Source organism: Octodon degus, unplaced genomic scaffold, assembly GCF_000260255.1.
Source record: "Octodon degus isolate 3935 unplaced genomic scaffold, OctDeg1.0 scaffold00099, whole genome shotgun sequence".
NCBI classification, from domain to species: Eukaryota; Metazoa; Chordata; class Mammalia; order Rodentia; family Octodontidae; genus Octodon; species Octodon degus.
Genome location: NW_004524675.1, coordinates 8,547,314 through 8,569,645, shown reverse-complemented (window position 1 = coordinate 8,569,645; position 22,332 = coordinate 8,547,314). Strand labels below are relative to the sequence as shown.

Sequence of the window (22,332 nt, the reverse complement as noted above, 5' to 3'; positions counted from 1 at the left end):
TACAGCCACTTCTGGAGAGGAATGATTTTTACTTTGTAAAACCAATGCTTTTACTTTTAACCACAAATTTCAATTTGACACCACTAACCTAGACAAAATAAGACAAAAGCACAGTTTTTAAGCCATAAATGTTTTACATACTGCTTAGGTGTTATCAATATTGAAGGCTTCCTGAAAACAGAATGAGTAAATAAAGAGCAGAAAGACCAACAACAGGCACAACCAGGGATGCCCTCAACAGTCCACAAAAGGCAGGATCCCATGAGGACCAGAGGGCCATTGAGGAGGAACACCATCCACTACCAGAATACAATTTTTGACACAGTCAGATGGGGGGGGGGGGGGGCTCTAGATGCCTGACCTATAACACACCTTTTTATTAGTTTCCCTAACTTTTGCAGGGGGCAATATCAGTGTTGGGGACAATGTTGGCAACATGTAGCCCACAGAGATGCCTCTTGTGTAAAGGCTGACTATGATGTCACTAACAAAGTAAGATGTTGGGCTACCTTGAGTCAGGAAAAATGTGACGATTAGGAAAAGATAGTAACTACATTAAGGTTTTAACCTGAGTGGTATTCTCAGATAAGATAAAGTAAGTGGTATAACTAGTAATATTCTACAGGAAAGAAATTTCATTTCTAAACTACACATTCTAAAAATAAAGACTGTCTAAACCACATTCAACTACAAATGCTAATATAGCATCCAAGAAAAGTAGGAACCTATTTTGCTTAACAGAATATATAAAAAGATAAAACGCTAGAGACAAATTGAACTTTGGGTACCAAATACCAAGTACACCAAAAACCCACCAAGTCAAAAAGTATATGGCAAAGGTTCCCAAACGGTAAGTCTTATTATCCCCTTTGTCACAATCAGCAAAAGTTATTAGATTCAGCCTGGACACACTGAGGTGGACCCCAGAGTGTACATTTCTAATTCATTCCCATTGTGATTCTGATGCAACTAAGTCTGAGAACAACTATTTTAGGGTCTCACAGGACTACAAATATGACTCATTTATTCAACACATCATTCCCAAGAAAATCCTACTAGTCTAATATTAAACAGGAAACCTCAAGAGAAGCTACTAAATAAAATCACCTTCTCAGCATGTGATTTACTGAGTATCTCAACAAAACGGATTTTACTGGTCTTACTTTCAGTGCTGTGGAAGACATAAACAAATGCATGGTTATATATAAAGTACATACTAACTGGCCTGTACCTTCCTAAAGTAAGGCATGGTTTCATACCAAGAAGTTTGTATAGGTGTCCAAAGACAAGGACTTGAGTTAAAACTCTGTCTTGGACTACCAGGTATTATATGACAACCAGCACCAGCAGCTCCACCTTTGGGACCAGAGAGTAGTGCTTAAAACCAAATTATGTCTGGGTCCCACTGATCTCAAAACTTCTGAATCTTCATGGGTAAAGAACACAGACTTCAATGGGCAAGGCAATGATCCTGAGAATCTCCAGAAGATTTTTGAATCTAGCAGTTAATTGGAAAGATTCTCACCCTGACTAACTATATATACTGATACCTGTGAAATAAGCAACTGCACTGGAGATGGTAATCTGTAATAGTAGTTTCATGCTTAGAGTGCCTGTCATTCTGGTCTTCTGAATATGGGCTGCTTGTCATGACATGCCAGTTGCTGCTATGCTGTCTCTCGGGTAGGAGACTGTTCAAAAAGAAAGGGGTAGTGAATGAAGGCAAGAGACAGGAAAAGGAATATTGTAGGACTGTCCTGCTTCAAGGTCGTATATGGTTAGATTTTTGGACTTATGTGTAAACATAAGAAGTATATTAATTCTTTATGCCTATTTTTAAAATATATTCTAATTTTTAATTGTTTTTTCATCATATTCTGTAGGGACTTAAAGTTCAACATACCAATACTTGATGAAAAATACCTGTTCCATGTTATGCCTAAGATATTTGATATTCAGACAGATAGTAAGGTTAAGCTTAACAGCCTAAGTTGTATGGTAATAACAGTAAGCTTGTCTTCTGGAGGGTTAACAACCTAAGTTTGCAGACCAAAATTAGAGAAAAAGGAGGGCCGCAAGGAAAGCCAACATTTTGGTCCTAGCCTTCCAAGGTCAATTAAGACTCAGGACATATGAGAACTTGTACTGTAATGTCATGTAACTTGGTAGTGTCCCAAATTTTCTGATCAAGGAGATTATGGGGTTAAAGAGGAAAGTGATCGATGATGTAGAGTGTGCCTAAGGAGAGTCACATGGAGAGAAAACATTCTCTCAGGCTCTCACAGAAAGCACAATGGCCAAGCAATGGCCATGACTCATCCACATGGCTGACACTGACAAAGGTTCTACAATCTGAGGTACAGGATCTCAGGATAAATCCTGAGGGTATTTCACTGACCTTATCAGACCCAAAAGGTACAACTCTTGTGGCATAGGTCCTGCTTTACCTTGGTCTTAAACATCCAGCAGAAAAGTATAAAAACAAAATATAAGAAGTAAAGCCATGGTTTTATGCTGAGCTGTAGGGGACTCAGGTCAACAATTTCTGACATTGCCAGTCAAGCAGAAGACCCAATACTATTATGGGCTACTGGAATCTTTTAGAATATTTTGCTGAGTTTACACACCTATAATATTCAAATAATGGAACTTAACAAAAAAAGGGATACAGACGAATGTCCATTTTTTATATGTGTATTCAAAGTGGTTAGGATAGATAGTTACATTCTCTTAATGAATAAAGGGATTTGTTCTAATGGTGTTTGCAAATAGGATATCATGTCCGCATCTTGTACAGCAATTAACCACTAGGAAGAATGTATACAATGTGTTAATTATTGAAACTGTCCTACCAATTTGGTTTGAAACTGTCTCATTGCTATGTTTCTCAATAAAATTATGGAAAAAAAAATTCCACAGTTGCTAACAGCAGGAAAAAAAAAAAAAAAAAGAACACAGACTTCAAATAAAAGGGAACTCAACATGAGCAGGAAAAACCAGCAAGCCAGCTAACTCAAGGTAGGATTTCAAATTAGCTCCAAAAGATGGAATTACTATCATTAAACTGAGTGGGAGAAGGTGCCCCAAGAAGTGGGAGCCACAAAAGCACAGAGGCTGGAACAAGATCTGCTCAAAAGTGAAGAAGCAAACTTTAGTGGAAAATAGCAATAGCACTGGCATTATGCCTCCAAAGCTAAGCCAAATTATACGATAAAACAGTAGAGAAACGGTAAAATTTTGAATGAAAAGTAACAAGAGGAAAGTGCTGTCTTGTAAGATTAGCCCAACAGGCATCATTAGGAAAAAGGAGACAAAGCATCCGAAGGAACTGAAAAGCATCAAACACTAGAAAAACCTGGCTCAGGACCTTGTATTAAAAAGAGGAAACCTGTCTATTGAAAATAAAAACACAGAAAGAACAGGCAAAAATGGTGCTATACACTTTTGAAAAAGCTTTTCAAAGAAATTTGGGACAAATTGAGGATACCAGCTTTAGTAATCTGATATTTTTGAAGGAAGCAAATGAGGGCAGGTAAAAAGCTTGATGCTTACCTATCAACCTCACTTGTATTTCTGAGACTCAGAGGAATAGTAGATGTCACAGTATAAAAACCACAAAGCATTAGTGTCCTTTTCTTCCACGTATTCGGTCCAAGCAGCTCAGCCCTGAACACAGAAGGCTGAACCATGGAAAGTAAGGAAAGAGCTATCATCAATGGTCTCCTTAAATGCTGTGGACATTTCTCCAGTGCTGATCAATTGTTTCCTCTGCATTTCTACCTGTTTTAAAATCTGAGTACAGACAAGATGCACAGAAAAAGAACTGATTCACTAAGAACAAAGTAAGATGATGACTGATCCTAGAACAGAGAAGTACATTTCCTAAAGTAAGCCATCTCAACCATCTATTCCCTTTCCTTCTTATTCGCCTCAGGACATCAGAACTAAGACATAGTTGAGATTTCCAGGATTGCTGTTAATTTAAATTACAGAAGGTGAGGGCTACAAATATCCAGTATGACAGAGAAGGCATAAAACAGCCAAAAGATAATTGGATAGATTTTTTTTCCTAAGGTCATCTAAGTGTTGGCTAGCAACAGTGCTAAAAAGATTAATCTCTTAACGCAATGCATGGAGAGATGTGCGGCCAATGAGAAAAAGGCAATTCAAACTGAAAATAAGATCAAGACAAATTTATATCTTTGTCACGTTAACTTGAATTAGAACCTAATTCTTCCTCACATTCTGATAGCATAATTAATAACCAGTTAATTTTTGGACTGAACGGTCAATCTTTTCACTGGACATTTTCTTGAGTGAAAAACATCCAGAGTTTATGAACATCCTATCAAAGTACATTTGGGAGCTACTACAGTTTGCCCCAGATGAAAGGAGCTGACAGGACTGTTTCTTATGGACCAATAAATATAAAGAATGAGATGTCAAAACTACCCAGGGCTAACAAATCACCTTAACTGACAATTCCAAGAAAGGAATTCTTAAACACAAAGATGACAGTACATTTCCTGATACACGAATAAATGAGCAGAAATCTTCTAGATGAGTCTTTAAGCAAGATGGATACCACAGTCGCCTCGACTAAGTTTCCCTCACCGCTTCAGGGTATACTCTAAACTGGCTTCTTAAATCACTAGTGAAAAAACAGGTTCCAACTTGAGTCAATTGATAGAAGTTGTCTGGAACACCATTTTGAAACATCTTTCAGAGTCAGATCTAGATTCAATAAGAGACAGTGCAATGATTGATTGGCAAGTGCCTACACTGGGCAAGAGAGTAAAACAATGGTATAGATACTAACAATCTGCTAGAGCCAGCATCCCTCTATTATCTAAAGGAAAAGAAATCTATGCTGTGATCTGGATCAGTTTCTTATCCAGAAAGAAGCCACATAAGAACTTTACAGATATAAAAAAGTAGAAAGTTTTCACAAAAATCATTTGCTAGTATGTCTTAAAAAGAAAAACATAACAGGAAAAGGAACCTGCATCTCATGTAAGCTTTCTAGTGCATCTCCTTAAGGTACTATAAGCTCACTCTACTAGAATAGAATCAAAACACAGTCCAACCATGAAATTCTGCCAGTAACTATTTTTGCCTGTTTTGCTACAGATTTTTTTTTTGTTTTAGGATTTTTTTTTTATATATAAACAAGAAAGGAAGTTGTTTTGTGAAAAACAAGTATTATAGAAAATTCATATCTCAGTGTCCATAACAGTTTAATTAGCTCACAATGACATCCATTTTATTTATATGGTAGCTACAGCCACTTTCACACTATGCGGACTAAGATGAGAAATGATGACAGAGATTTACTGGCTTGCAAAATAGCCTATATTTGCTAACTTGCCATTAGAACAAGTCCACAATCCCTGTGCTTAGGACAAGTCTAAGGATCCCTAAAGTTTTACAGCAAATAATTCTCTATAAGGGAAAGAGATTTTAATTCAAAGGCTTCATAAAGTACTTACCTAAGAACACTGCTGCTCTGTCGCTTTGTTAGTACAAGACTATACATAGTAAACATGAACAATTTCCCCCCCCCCCTTGTGCAACAAATACAAAAACACTACACTGAATCTTTCACAAGTGTATTTATATGGGCCCAAAAGAAAAAAGGAAAACCTATAAATAAATCTTAATTTTTTAACTTTGTTCAACAAATAGATTTTGAAATTTTTTTGAACATACTTTTATTGTTTTGGTTTGAAGTCTCAATCCATTCAGTGTGTTGATAGCTTTCTCTGCATCCTTGGGGTCAATGTAGTTCACAAAGCCGTATCCCAAGCTCTGCCCTAATGAAAGGTAAAAGTAAAAAGGCATGCATTAGTTCTCTACCACTGACAGAAATACTTTCACTTTGCCATAGAGTCTTAAGTCAATAACACGAGCATACAGATTTATTAGTTCTTCCAGAAATAAGCATAGAGTCCTTTTCTTTTCAATCTCCTTTGTACTACATTTGCAAGTTTAAACATCCATTAGAAGTCACTAAACAGTCTGTTTAAGAAAACAAATATCCCCAAAGTCATCTGACACACAGGGCCTGCCTGAGTCACAGAAAGGCCACAGCAAGGCCACATCAGACCTCAGGAATAAGATGCAAATCTCTGCTCAGCTACTGAGAGGGCTTAAGGAGCAATGCATTATCAGTTTGTTTACTTACCCATAGAAGTGCGAATACAGCAAACATTAACCAAGAATCTGTCAGTATCATGTAACTTGTACCTAATACATGCATGGCCTTACAACTTTTTTTTTTTTTTTTTTTTTTTTTTTGGAGGGGGGGACTTTAGGGAAGGGTCTACAAAGTGTTCTGGGTCTCACTACTAGATTGGACTCCTAGTGATCTGCCTGTTTACAGCCTCCAAAGAGCTGAGATTACAGGTGCATGCCACCATGCCCAGTCTCAATTGCCATCTCAGGGCATCCTGGGGGCAGGGCCGGCACAGTAGGCCCAGGGATCCAACCCCCAGCCCCTGTGTTTGCCTAAGTAGGCACTTTAGTCCGCTGAGCTATTTGGTCGGCCCTCTACAACTACAATTATTTTAAAGTAAAAAATGGTTTTTAAAAAATTATGTATGTGCCTATAATGATGCACCACAAAATGTTTCAGTCAAGATAGATCACATGTAAAACAGATAATTTTTTAGTTGAGAAGTTTGGGTCACTTAATGACATCATAGCCACAGTAACACCACATCACCAACTTCTATAAACAAACAGATTGCAATGCTAGTCACACAAAGGTCCAGCAATTAACGAGCAGTGCATAATATTTGGTAATAACCAATGAGTAGGCTACTGATTGTGTATTTTCTTACTATACTTCTTCCATTATTTTAGAATGCACTCTTAGGTATTAAAAAGAAAGTTCCTATACATAGGATGCTGGGTCATAGCAACAGCAGCTCACACATCTCATGTTCTCCACAGCTCTAGATTATACCAAGCAGCCAAGTCATGACTGACCTAGATTTGTGTAAGGATGCTTCTAGGATGCTCATATGAGGATGACACTGAGGAACACTGTATCTCTCAGAACACGCCCTCTATTAGGTGATATATGACTGTGCACATTTGTCTATAATATACTGACCCTAGTGAAAGATGTCTTAAATAAATCAAACCAAATTTTCTCTAGGGATTTTTATGATCTTGATTAGGAAGACAGAAAAGCATGAATATAAAGGGATTTAAGGACATTCTAAACAATGAGAACATAAGAGAAAGGAAAAAACACAGTAACAAGGCCAAGAGTGCTGGTACACGCCTATAATTTCAGAACTCTTGATGCTGAGTCAGGAGCAGCCACTTGGCAAGTCCCTGCCACAAATTATAAAACAGAAAGGACAAGGAGAGGGAAAAGAATGGGGATCAGGGGCAGGGGGAGAGGGGAATGGGAGGGAGAAAGGAAAGACAGGAAGGGAGGGGAGAGGGTGGTAGAGGAGGAAGGAATATGGGAAAGGGATAGGGAGGGAGAGAGAAGAAAGGGAGGCAAGAGAGACAGTGAGGAGAGAAGGAGACACAGAGGGAGAGCAAACAGCAGATATAGCTCAGTGTGAAAGCTCTTGGTTTAATCTCCAGTAGAGAAAAAAAGGAGTGAAGGGAGGGAGGGGTAAGGAATGGGGAAAAGGGAGGTGAAAGAGAGGGGGAGAGAGAGGGGATACCAGGTTTCGAGAAAAAAATTCTTCACAACGAATCTTAGTTATTATTTTCCCCAATCATCCTGAGCCTCTGGCACAATGATGCTTCAATTCTCAGAAAATGAGATTATCTGGCAGCTGCAATCAATGAAATGCATGTGAAAGTATAATTACTATCAAAGATTTAAATTTGTGAACTAAGTAAAAGTTTCCCAATGTGAAAAGATGAGAAACACTACCGGCCAGGGGTGATGGCTCAGTGGAATAGGTGCTTCCCTGGCAAGCGCAAAGGCCTGAGTTCAATCCCTGGTTCCACCAAAAGAGAGAGGAGGGGGAGAGGGGGAGAGGGGGAAACACTACATAGGTGACAACAATGTGCACAAGAAAAGGTTTGACAACTGACAATATCCTGAAAAGTGCAAATGTTCTGTAAATAACATCTTTCTGCCAGACTTATAATGAAGTGAAGGGTCTGTTCTTGATGTGGGAACTCTGGCCCAAGTGATTCTGCATAGGACAGCCACTCTGGTTGTGTAAAGCATAGTTCCTTGATAGCATTCAAATGAAGACCCAATATAGTACCTAACAAGCATAATCAGCGGCCATACTTTCAGAATCATGATCAGGATTTGGCATAATGATTACTAACATATTCCATCTTATCAAAACCTATTTTTTATTTTTCTAAAAAGACTAAGGAGAGTTGGGGATATGTGTAAAATACAGCTTGCCTAGCACATACAAAGCCCTGGGTGTGTACACACACGTGTGAGCATACAAACCAAAAGACTAAAAAGAACTAAAACTAACTGAGCTCATTTTGTTGTTCTCACATGAAAATTCAGAGGCTTTATTTTATTCACAGTTCTACAAAAACATTGCATGTCAAACCATTGTTTTGACCCATTCAGCTTTTTACCAATTCAACAAACTTTTATCATGTGTCTACTGTGTACAGAATATTCTTCTATGAAATGTGTTGCAGTTCAACTGTCACTGAGCAATATTCAAATTGGCAGAACTTCACAAAGTCTGTTCAAGGAACCAGCATATGATAGAAAAAAATGGACTTTGGAGATAAAACACACATGAGTTCCAATCCTGGTTCTGCTACTTATGAATTTTATGACTTTGAAGTTATTTAAATTTCCTGAACCACAGATCCCTCATTGCTAAAATATGAATAGTAACTGCTACCCAGAGGCTGCTGAGAAAGTAACAATACTCATTATTTATGGAAAGAATCACACTAGTCAAAGGATAACATAAAGAAAAATAACATGTCTACTACATGTTAAGGAGTTTAGGTATATTCATTTAAAATTAAATCAGGAAGATTGTCTTAGTTACTCCCCCCCTCCAAATGGAACAAAATCTTTGGCATCCTCAATGCAAAGGAAGAGTTTATTTTGGCTAAGGCTTTTTTCTTTTTTTGAGGATTCAGTCTTAGAAATGGATAGCTTCAAGGCAGAAAGGCCATGATGGGAGGACCTCGTGGAATTACAGCTGCTCTCACCATGGCAGCCTGGAAGCAGACAAAAGAGGAGCTGGGGACAAGATACACCCTTCTAGGTCACATCCCAGGAGACTACAACCAGGATCCGACTCCCAAACGCATGTTCAGCTACTGACCTCATCAATGGATCAACCTGCTGGTGAGTACAGTGCTCCCCAAAAACCAATCCCCTTCCAAGCAAACGCAACTTACATTTGAGATCTACACCACAATACTGCACTCATCTCACTATATAAAAAGAATCTCCAAAATCTTAAAGGTTCCCACATTGCTAAAAGTCCAACTCCAAAGTCTCCTTTAAGACACAAAGTAAATTTTCAACTGTGAGTCCCTGTACACAAAAAGAAAGCTAAATACTTCTAACATACAATGGCACATGGTATGCATTCTTATCCAGAAAGGGGAAAGCAGGGGGGACAAAGGCAAACATTTAAGCTTGTCATTCCATGTCTAGTACATGGGAAAAGCTGTGGCAAAATGTGAACTCCAGAGGGCTTACATGGACTGACCCAGCCATGGTCTGTATCTAGGGCTGGCTCTGATCACTGTCTGAGGCTTTCCATAGACAATCCAGACTCCTGGCATCACCAAGTGCCTCCACTCTCATAGCTTCCTGCGCTGCCCTCTCACGGGAACACCACCTGGCTTTCTAGCCTTCTTCTGAAACCCGGTAGAAGTCTATATAACCCTGTAACTTGTACATTTTTCATGTCTGTAAAACCAACACACTTGTACAACATGAACATCTGATGCCAGCTCAAACAGTAGCCAGGCCTTGTTGGAGCATGCCAGCAGAAGTATCTGAGTGCCAGCATGGCTAATCGCTGTAAAATGAGTCACGAGGAACCAAATCCCTAGGTAGTCCTTCTTTGGCCCTTCTTCTCAAGTAAAGCTTTACAGTGTTATATTCTGGATCCTATGAAGGGTGGGGTCTTGCTGATGTCTGAGATGTTATCAAGTCATCTTTTTAAAAATCTATTTATTTACTTATTTATTGGACACAGGGTCTCATTATGCAGTTCAGATTAATAGTGACTCTTCTGGCTCAACCTCTCCAGCGCTGGGATCACAGGCATTCACTAGCATGCCCAGTTTCTGGACTGGAATGGTATGAGGTACCAGGGACAGAACTCAGGTCCTTGTGCTTACTAGGCAGGTGCTTAAACCCCTGAGCTATCTCCTCAGCCCCAAGTCATCTTTTATAATGATGACAGAAAGTTCTTGACTTCCTTTTAGAGGTTATCTTTACAGCAACCATACTCTCCATGGACCCAACTATGCAAGCTAAAACCACAAGCTTTTCACATCTGCATTTGCTACTTACTGTCACTGTAGATGTTGATAAAGGACCCTGCAGTGTATATGCCAAACCCTATATAGGCTGTTATGAAATCTCCTCTGTTAGACTAGCTATTCTACTGCTATTTATCCCAGTCTCTACAAAGTCTCAGAACATAGGCAAATTAAAGATATATTTTTTAAGATGTAACACACATGCCCCTTACTCTAATTGCCAATGTAGTCTTTGTTCCCAAATGGAACCTCCTGAGCCTGGACTTTACTATCTACATTCCAATTAGCATTCTGATCTTCTGAGCATCAGTCAGAATCTCCCATCAATCTCTACTTGCCCTGCTTACAATATTCTAAGGCTTCTCTAGCCAGCATCTCTAAACCTTTCCAAACTCTTCTAAATCAACCTTAAGGCATCTTAACCACAGGATCAGGTCATAGTCACAGCCATAGCCCAACCTCTGGTACCAAAACCTGTCCCAATCATTTTCGCATTGATAGGCCAAAACATCTGATGCCTACAATTTTGAGAAGTTAGTATTATGACTCAAAACATTTTTTGAGGATACAATTAATATTGAAGTCCATAGTTGGCTGGATCTAAGGTAAAAAGGGCACGTGGAAGAGCTTAGGAAACAAAATCTGCTTACATCAGAGCAGCCTGGAGTCAGAGAGAGATGGTAGGAGCCAGAGATAACAACACACCCTTCCCCATCATGCCCCCAGAAATCTACCTCCAATAAGGTTCTAGCCTTTCACGGCATACTCAGCTACTGAATTTATTGATGGATAAATACACTGATGACTACAGCACTCCCATAATTCAGTTACTTTCCAACTACATAAAACTTGAGGACTTATTTTAGATCTAAACCATGAAAAAATGCTATATACTGGGAAAAAGAAAAAACACTCCAAATATCATATGGTTTCGTCACCATGTTTTTCAATGACAAAACTTGAATATTAATTGTACCCTCATAATTCACCCTACTACTGGCACTAACCTGGCAGTCATGTTTTAGTAGGTTTTAATCACAGTACATCTCAACCTCAGGTACACACTGAAATCATCTAGAAAGTCTTGAAAAAGTGGATGCCTCGTTGTTGCCACTCCTGGAAGCAATTCCAGAAGTCCTGTTTCAGGTATGTCTTCATGAAGCAAATTAAAACTATGTTGCTGACTGTAGGCAAGGAAGGTTCATGAAAACAGTATGGTATGTCCTCACCTGTCTTATACAATGGATGTGGCAACACGCAACTTCTGATTTGTTTGCAAAGTCAAAATGACCATTTGAAAAGTACAAGTTTGAACTGACTCAGCACACAAAGGTTGTCACTACAACACATCTAAAGATACCTGTGACAAGATGACTTCCAGAACTGCTTAACAAAGTGGCAACACAATGGGCTTTGAACACAAGTGTATTCAAAGTGAAGGGAAGTATTTTATTTTTGTTTTAAGTCAGGGTCTTGCTGTCTTAGGTCTAGGCTGACCTTGAATTCACTATGTAGCTCAAGGTGGCCTAAGACTCATGACAATACTCTCTCCTCCAGCCTCCCAAGTCCTGGGACTTCAGATGTGCAACACCATGGACAGCTAAGAGGGAGTAATTTGAGGAAGAGTGGTAATGTATCTTTTATTGTAATAAAAAGTTTTCATTTAAACATTCATAGTATTTTCAATCACACCATTTCTATAAATAGATTTATTTTGGCAAAGCCTCTGTGTTATCTATTACTTTAAGACATACTCTGTAGGTTCCCTGAAGTCAGTCTAGGCATAAAGGTTTGTGCTGGGTTGGATTTCTGCAGAAAAGTGAAGAGCTAGGTTTGCTTAGCTCCCTTTGAGTTTTCACTCCTAGCTGTAGAACTGTAGGAACTCAAATGTTTGCAAAATGACTCAAAAAGCTTAACGGTGCTATTTAACCAAAGGTATTATAAACACCACCATTCATTAAATGTTTCATTACTGAGTCAGACCAAATTTCTACACTTACAAATTGATCATTATACTCAAGTATATATCCATACATACCCTCACCTTGTGAAGTTTCTAATTTGACCAGTGACAGTGTTACAAAGAATGACAGCCATGAATTAGAATGTGTAACTGTTAGGAAAAACTCCATTGATAGCCCAAGAGAACTAGTGTGGAAAGCTGTACTCTTCAATCTGTTGTTGGCATATTAAATTTAAATATCCTACTAACACAATGAAGTTAGGGACTTTATAGATTTTCATTGTTCAGTGACTTAGAGAAGTTAGGAAGTATATATTGGATACTTAAAAATATAAAGTTGTCATAAATAGATACTACTGACTTTTCAGCTTCACAGTCATTTACTATTTAGTTATAACTTCACATTAATCATGTTTGGCAATCAGATTCTCTCCAAAAGGTTGAAATAAATACCTGCAGCTTTGCCACATCAGCCAGCTTCTATAAACCAAAAATGAGAGTATGAAGTAGTCAAGTCAGGCTTTGAATCCGGCACTCTCAAATGCTGTGCTTCTTTTCTACTCATTTCACAACCAGTTTACACCCAAATTCAGACTATTTTCAATATGCCTAAAATATATAATGTCACCAGGCCTTTTTAACAGTTTTATCAAAGGAAATATTTCTTGGTTTCCCACTACTTCAAGTTTCTTTACATTAAGTCGAAGCACCAGTTTCACTATCTATGAATTTTTAAGTTGTTGTTCAATCTTTGACAAAATAAATTACACCCTATTTATAGGGCACATATTTATAGTTATAAATGAGTACAGACTTTACAAGAAAAAAAGCAGCAAATCAAATACCAAGACAAAAATGCTTAGCCAGGATCCGTGCTCCGCACTCTTCTAACTCATCACTCACTCACTAACTCACTCACTCACTTCCATGAGTCAGCAGCGAAGGCAGGGAAACCAAGCATCATTCATCCACATCATCCAAATTCATTTTTCAAGCTATTCTGAATTTAGAATGTGCATACTGTTAATCCCAAAATCACAAATCACTTCTTTAAAAAAATCTATAAAGCTCTCCATTTAAATTCCAAGTATAATAACCATTACAGAAACCAACACAATTAAGAGAGAATTCTGAACAAAATGATGAAGCTAAAGCTTAATAATAATAATAAGCCCCTAAGAAAAATAAATCCCATCATTAGAAGTCAAGAACCTATCCCTGGCAACTGAACATCAAAGAAGAGAGTCCAACACTACTTGTCCCCAGACAGCCTCACAAACTTAAGAGTGGGCACATATGCACAAGGCATTGGAACCACTAACCACATCTTGTAACTAACAGCCCTGGCAAGGACTCTACAGTTTCTTTTGAGGAGGAAGCTATCTGAACAGTAATACAACCTTGGACTTTCACACAGTACCAATGTCTTCAGGTTAATACTACACTTCAACATACACATTCCGTACACACTATGTGTGGGAGCCTTTTGTTTTCCACTCTTCTATTTAGTCTAACATATTTGCTACAAAGAAGCCCTTCTTCACATGAAATAGAAAAATCATCTTTAAAATGTCCCTGGCACAAGAAGTACAGTTATGAACAATCTACTTAGAACCACAGTCAAGTGATGTACAGCACAGAGCTGACACACTCCACGGTGTCTGAATGGGACCAAGGACCACTGAGTGCTGCATGGGGGTCAGAGCAGGAAAAGCAAAACAGGGAGAGAATTCCTTTAGTGACAAAGTGCTACTGTGGGAAACACAGTAAATGCCAATTTATCCCAAACTGTGCGTAATTCAAAGCATCAGCCATTCCCTTGCCACCTACATTGCTTTTAATACCATACTTTAATTAAAATTTTAATTGCATATTTTAATTAAAAACACACAATCTCCTAGACCTGTTTTATTCAAAGGTCATTTTATTTAGTCTTTCCTATTTCAAATTACTACCAATGTTCAGAATATCAAATTACCCCCTCAGGTCTAACACTAAAGGCAACAAACTGCCATAATTCTTGATTATAAACTTGGCATATTAATTTAATTTTATCCAACCAATATTAAATGGGACCCTCGCAACATGAAGTAATGGGGAAAAAAAAGAGTCATCCTGCATATCTCTCACCTATAATAAGCATGATTATGGAAAGGCAACTACTTGCTAGGCTCTGAGGATGAAGAAGAAAAAAGATGCTCTTCACAAAGCATACATTCTGAGAGAGGGATACAAATGAACAAACCCTACAGTGTAACAGAAGAAAATAAGAACTGAAGCGAAGCAAGCAGGTGATGAAAGCTGGCACAGAGGGAAGCAATGAGCAGCTGCATACGTGTAGCAGTCAGAGTGGTCATCAGCCCAATGTAACACTGGCTCCAGCACTTAAGGGAGCAGCTCACAGACTAAGCGTTAAGTGTGCAAGTAGATTTCTGCTCAAGTTTTACTAGACTGGAATGAACATCCTACCAGTTCAATCAGTTTAATCTGCTTCTTCTGCCATTAGCATCACATGCTACTCTCACTTGGATTATTTTTACACTACCCTAAACTAACCAATCAATCACCCCTGCACTCCTGGTAACTATAAAACCAGCCTCCTCCTACAATGCTATGGGGTAATATGACATGCTCTGGTTTTCAAGGTCAACATTAGCTTCTTGCTTATATGGATTCTAGCCCAGTTTCCATTACTACTACTACTACTTCTACACATATACTGTCCAATGCACCTTCATTTCCCAATGCCTGAACACACATCCAGGACTATTTCTATTTCGTGTGTGTGTGTATGTGCGTGCACGCACATGCATGCACATGTATGCATGCATGTACGAGAACCAGTCAATCTGGATGATATCCAGGGTCACACTAAGCTGCTGAACAAGAACAAGCTAATTTTAGTTCCTGGCAAAGAAAGCCCAGGATATATTTTTAAGTAAATGTCCAGTGATCAACTAAACAAATGAACAAATGGCAGCATTTGCCTTCTAAGAGCTTACAATGTAGGAGAGAGCTGCCCTTGTAAAGATCCTCCCCACATTATACCAGACCCCTGCATTACACCAGATGGATTACAGAACATGTGGAGACAAGATGCTCAAATGTTACAGTATTCTGTCTGACTCTAACAGTGATATGAGCTTTAAAAAAAAGTTAGTGTAAAAATTTTCATATAAAATTTTTCTATAAATACCATTAAAATGAAATCTCAATTTTAAGAAATGTCACCTAGAGTAATTTGATAGATTTACATAAATCTGTTTCACAAATCTGTAAGTATGAATTATGGGATGTCAGCATATAATTTTGTTGAAAGTGCTTTTTCACTAATATAATTAAGTCTGCTGAGACTATTCATATAAAAGTCAAATAAAATGCAGAGTGAATTCTGTTAAAAACCTGGTAGCTGAATCAACAATAAAAGGTGACTATACTGATTGACGTGTATCTATTATTTCATTTAGAGCAGCAGTAATGTTTTATGAAATAAAAAATAAAAAATCAGCATGAATCCTCTTTAAACCTCACAGTTAATAGAAACTGGTCACCTATGTCCTCTCTGTCAAGCAAGATTCTTGCAACCTGAAGTCTAATAATACAACACTTGGGAGGGGGGGACATTTGTGGTCCACAAAACAGCCCCTGTGTAACGCTGTATACATTAACAAAAAGGGGTGGGCGCATCAAATAATTTGATCTAGGGACCTAATTTTTGATTTCTAAGGGGGAAATTCTTTTAATTTTAATAAAAATCCAGTTTCTTCATTGTAACACCCTTCTTTCTTCCCCTAAGCACACAATAAAGTTGCAAATGTGTCATCTTTCTTCAGATGGACTTTCTGTTCTTGGGCACCCATTCTGTATGTCTGTTCAGACAGGCTGTGCACTGCAACTCTGGCGCCAGAGCAGTGTGCTCCAAAGCTTTCCTAACACAGTATCTACGAACTCATATGTAGCAAAACCATGTGGATACTGCAAGCAGGGGAAACAGTTGAGACAATTTCAGAAGAACAGAGGGATGCAATCCTCTATAATTACATTTCTCTTTAAATTTTAATTCTTGACTTACCCAAGTCCCCTCCAATGCACCATGCCAGATGCAGCAGGCCCTTCCGTGTAAACACTAAACTCACTCAGGTCACATTAAACAGTTCCTCCTTGCCACCCTCCAATGAGTAAGATCAAATGGTAAGGTAGGCAACTGGCAAGATCCTATTACTATCATCCAAGCCAGGTTCTCTGAAAGCTCAAAGAAGCTCAAAGTGATTTTAACCAACTTCCCAAATCACATTATAAGGGATTATCACAAGGATAAAAAATTCAACCTAGATGCTCAAGTAATAGAGAAAACAGATGGCTCACAAGAAGATTCATCCTTCCATGCAAATGCTAATAAAGCTAGCCTGAGACTGAAAGAACGGAATATTTTTGAACTTCAGATATATGGAGGGGGGCCGGGGAGATGGCTCAGTAGAATAAGCGTTTACCTGGCAAGTGCAAGGGCCTGAGTTCAATCTCGGGGGGGGGGGGGGGGATGGCAATAATACATAGAAGTTTAAATTGTAACTTTTCTGCTGAAATTGAGGTTGTAAATAGTGATCACTTGGTAAGTATTACCTAAGCTACCTAATTCTAAAGGGAACAGTTAATGTCCCCAAACCAGGGCATTTTCCTTTCAAGTTAATTTTAATGGCCATATCTGTCCCCTGATTATGCAACTGGTAAATCTCTGTTTTCCTTCAGTTCTACTCTAATTATGAACTTGCCGGCAATGCAACGTGACCTTGCTTAAGTTGGTGAAAACATGGTTTCTTAATACATCACATTTTCAGACACAAAGAAAACCCACACAATTCAGTCTTAGTCTATAGAGGAGAAGACATATTAAATTCCCCAAATTCTCTGAGTACTTTGTGGGTACTAGGTGTTCTACATCTAAGACCAAGAAGATAAAGAAAAGTTACTTATATTTGAGATAAGAAGAAAGTAAACCAATTCCTCTAGTAGTATACACATCTTAGAATCAGTCCCCAACTTGGAGCAGGTTCTATATTTTGAAAGGGAGATATAGTATCTCAGCAACATGGGAGGTGGGGGAGCCAGTTCTCATTACTTATTGATTTAGGTAGCTGTTCTACAACTTCACACAGTGGAGCTGCCACAGTGATGTGAGCAAAGCCACAATATTGAGGAGGGAGCCACAGTGTCAGACCCTATAATTCAAAGAAAGGCAGGACACCTTAACAACTCGGAGCTAGTGTACAATCTAATTTCAGTTAAAGATTTGAATCTGCTATAATAATCTCATTTCTTTGTTAACTAAAATTAACTCATTGTAGGAAACCCCACCCCAGCACATACACTGTATATCTGCTTTACCTTAGTAAATAGCATTTAGGACAAGGGCAGAAGACTGAATTCCTCAAAACAGTATTGTGGTTGAGAAGTAGAACCAGTTAATACTGCTATTGCTTACACTACCAGTTAGTGTCAGTCTTCATATGGGAACACACACACACACACACACCAGTAAGCAGTGCATCCAGAAGCAATGCCGTGTTTTTAATGTGTTTTTCTTTCTCTGAGAAATCATTTTTTTTACGCAGCTACTGTAAGAAACAAGTTTAAAAGATCTATAAAGTTAGTATACTTTTTGAAAATATGTCAAAGAATCATTTAAACCCTATGGGAAGCCTCTGTTTTATCCCAAAGAATGGACATTAGATAATACAAATCCCACCAGATCTAATAATATCTAAAACACTGACATAATTTTCATCTTTAACAATTTAATAGCTGCTCTTTCTCATCCAAAAGTTAAAGAATCTCTAGCTCAAATTTTCCAATGTGAAGGACAGTAAGTTTGTGGAGAGAAGCCCATTGTCAAGGCCCTACGAATGAGTCTCTCTAGCCACCAAGCAGCAGTTGTACTACCTAACACTGCTATCATGCAACTTATGATCATTACATAGTGACACAGTTTGCTTCATCATGTTTTTCACAAGAAAGTACTATCTGTACCTATTTCACAGATATAAATCTGGAGGTCCTGAGTGCCAATTAACTTGCTGCAAGGAACACAGCTACCTGACAAATGGCACTCAAATTGCAAAGTAAGAACTGACCTTTCTAAGCATGGTCTTCCCAATGGATACTTCATTATTTTTTGTCAAGCTTGGAAATTATTTTGAGGCAGAATCCTGTGCATCCAAAAATCAAAACTTTCCAACCAGAATACTTATCTTTAAATATACCTGCATTTTTTTTGTTCTTATTCATGCACTCAATTGACTAAAATTTTACATTTCTTTCTTAATCCATCCAAAAGGCCAAGTATAAAAGAAAGAAAAAGGGGAAGAAAAAAAATAGCATCTTGCAGGTGGAGGAACCACTAAACCTTCAAAACAGATCCATCATTACAAACCAGATAGATGAGTGCTATCTTCATTATAACTAGATTCATTTAAAAAGGGCCTTGATTTACATACTCCTTTTCCGGAGCCTCCAAACGCAATTCTTATGGCTAAAGCCAAACATGTTTGCTACTGCCAAAACTGTCTCCCACACAAAACATTTCTCTCCTCAGCAGATTGCATTAAAGTGCTTTCATTTGCACAGTAAGGTTTCCTAGCTGTCGAAAATGAGGTGGGATCAATACTTTATGGCCTCTGTACTATAAGAGGATCAAAAATGTAAAGCCCCACAGTAAACAAGGGAGATAAGGCACAAGGTAAAACAAGGCACCCTTCTGCCACAGCAATCACTGAAGAATGGTAGTGATGGCCCTATGCTAAAGTGACCAAAAATGTGAGCAAACCGAGGCACAGCCACCATCGCGGATGCCTCACCACACACCAAGTTCAGGAAGGACATGATCCAGGAGGTATGTGACTTCGTCCCCTAAGAGAGGCTCCAAGGAGCTGCTCAAGGTCTCCGTGGACAAATGTGTCCTCAAGTTCATCAAGAAAAGGGTGGGGATGCACATCCTGGCCAAGAGGAAGTGGGAGTTGCTGAGCAAGGTAGCTGCCATGAAGGACTGAGCCCCTCTGGAATAAAGCTTTGCAGAAAGTTTTTTTTTTTTTAAAAAAAAGGCACTTAAGACAAGTAAGGTTAATCACTGAAGTTTCATACTGAAATATAATCAAATTTTTAAAAAAGTCTTTAGTGTGTTACAACAAAGGATTTTTTTTTCAGGCTTTTCATCCTGGAGAAGTTCAGAAAAAGGACATGAAAGAAGGAACCTGTGAGAGTCAGCCAGATAGCTCAGTGGACTAAAGCATCTGTTTTGGCAGAGCACAGCAGCTGGCTGGGGTTGAATCCCCAGCATACTGCGCCAGCCCTGCCCCCAGGGTGTGCTGAGACAGCAACTGAGACTGGGCATGGTGCTTACAGCTGTATAATCCCAGTGCTTGGGAGGCTGAAAACAGGAGGATCATTAGGAGTCTGACCTACATAGTGAGATCCTATAGACCCTATACTAAATACCAAAAAATAAACAAATAAAAAGGAACCTGTGGAGTAGGATCAAAGGAGATGGCCAAACCAATGGCACACTGAACAGTAAGTAGTCTTCGGAGAAAAAAAGTCATCTACCTTCTGTCTTAGTCACTTTCCTCTGAACTGGGACAAAACACCCAACCTTAAAAGGGCAGAAGTTTATTTTGGCTCAGTCTGAGATCTCAGGCCTTCCACAGCATGTGACCTGCCTCTAACCTGTACCAACCTCCTAATACCACACTCAGCTGATAAATTAGTGGACGAATCCCTGATGAGTCCTAGTGCCCCCATGATCCAATCACCTTCCAAAAAGCCCCATCCCTGATTGCAAGCTTTGAGGTGTAACAGATCTAAGAGTGACACACCCCACCTGGAGAGCAGGGCTATGCCTCTGAAGGTTTATAATGGCCTCATCTCCCTCCAGTGCTGCTCCTTTCTTTCTGTGCTTCTTGGCCGCTGTGACAGGAGCAGCTTTTCTCCTCCAGGCTCTTTGACCCTGCTGTTTCTCCCCTGGAGCTGGTTGACAGTGCAAAGATTGCAATCTCTGAAACTGTGAGCCAAAACGAACCTCTCTTCCTTTAAGTTGTGAGTGTTGGGTGTTGTTTCCCAGTGCTGAGGAAAGTGTCTAAGACCAAAGTTAGCTAATTTTTTTTCTCTAAAGCCTGTAGAAAGCACCAAGCAGTAAAGCAGCTAAAGAAACACAGAGTCCTTAAGAAACTAATTTGGCTGGTCTGGAACAATCACTGAATAGGCACAGATCAAGAATCAAAGGAAACTAAGAAAAAACAAGATTGGAGGATAAAAATCTACAGCCTCTTTTGGAACTCTCTACCCACTGCCCTAATCTTATGTGGTTAAGCTCTCTCCCAGATAAACCCAGTCTTCCGCTCCATGGCATAAACTCAAGCTACAGTTCTCTGCCAAATATACACACCAAGCTCTTAATGAGTATAACTGGCTCAAGAACACAAACACCTTTTTCCCCAAAATTGAAGTTCTGCACCAGTATCCTTCCCTTCAGGGGACTTTCCAGAGTAAGGACCAAGATCAAAATCTTCTAAGGCAAGTTCTTGCCCCCAGGAGGATCTGTACTTCACTATCATAGGAAGGTTTTACCTTTGTAAAAGTAAAAAAGGTGAAGTACCTTTGAGCTATAGTTAATATACAGAGATTAATACAGTATGCAGCCTTAAAGATATTCATTAATTATACCCCGACATAATCCCACCTCCAAAACAGTAAAGCCCAAGATGAATGCCCCAGGGAAGACTTGATTTTCTGTGGTCTCCTTTATTTAACTATAAAAATATATGAACCTGAATGCTTCTTGCCCCTTGCACCATCAAGATCATAAGTGGACAGAAAGTGTTACTAACTGTTAAGTGGGTTGAAAACTACTACATATGAGGCTAAGTCATTACAGAAGGAAAAAAAAAAAGCATAGTATCACATGATCAAAAGTTTCAGCAACATAAAAATATTGTTTCACCTTAAAGTGACTGCTACGAAGTGATACATGCAAGACTTTTAAAAAGAGCAGAATTAAGTTAATGGTATTTTTTAGCAAAGATCAAAGAAATAAATTTCCAAAGGATATACTCTGTCCCCACTGGACACAAGATTTAGATATAAATATTAGATTTTCTTTCTCATTGTACAGAACATTGTGTTTAGTTTAAACTTAATGAAAAAAAGCAGTTATATTTTTTCAAGAAGCTAAGAGGAACAATTTTTTTTCTTCTTCCTAAATTTGAAAGTCACACAAAGCTCTGGTTTTTATACCTAGGAGAAATCCCTGAAAAGATCAATTGCATTTAAGTAGGTGGGGGTAAAATTCTGAGTATAAGGGAAACTTATTTAAATACTTCAGGTATAGACTCAAACACAGCAGGATCCTGTCTCTGAAGCAATAGGGGGAAAGAATCCCAAAGGAACATAACTGACAGAGAAAGCCTAATGGCATATGACGTAAGTTGAAAGAACTATGGCTCTGATGGGAACTTTGACTATAAATTAAGTCAATGAGATACTATGATGGAAATAAGAATGCATTTTGTTTTTGCTAAGGGACAGATTGTGCTACAGCAAACCACTCTGAGACTAGAGGGCAATTTGCCCACCGATTAACAGATGGCTTCTAAAGGCAAATACAAAATGCTGCAGATCCTACAACTGCCACATCCATATCACACATAAGCATCTCTTCTAAACTCACCTTGCTAAGAAGTTGGAAAGAAAAGCTACTGTAATCCTCAAAATGTAACATTCATATACATACCTTGATAAACAAATGCTCAAAATGTTGAGATAGGGCTGGAGAGATGGCTCAGTGGTCTAAAGCACCTACTTAGAACAAGCTTAGCAAAGCATCGGGGACCGCGGTTCAATCCCCCAGC

The 22,332-nt window shown here is 38.8% G+C and overlaps 1 protein-coding gene across 21 annotated transcripts in view; it reads right to left on the bottom strand.

Annotated features, from left to right (window-relative positions):
- The window catches only part of Elavl2 (ELAV like RNA binding protein 2), a 175,174-nt gene that overhangs the window by 37,157 nt on the left and 115,685 nt on the right, over positions 1-22,332 (bottom strand). For all 21 annotated transcript variants that reach the window (XM_004638556.2, XM_023723493.1, XM_023723494.1 and 18 more), the window contains one exon: positions 5,710-5,813. In XM_004638556.2, the coding sequence (XP_004638613.1) occupies positions 5,710-5,813 (104 nt within the window). The remainder of the gene's footprint in view (positions 1-5,709; positions 5,814-22,332) is intronic.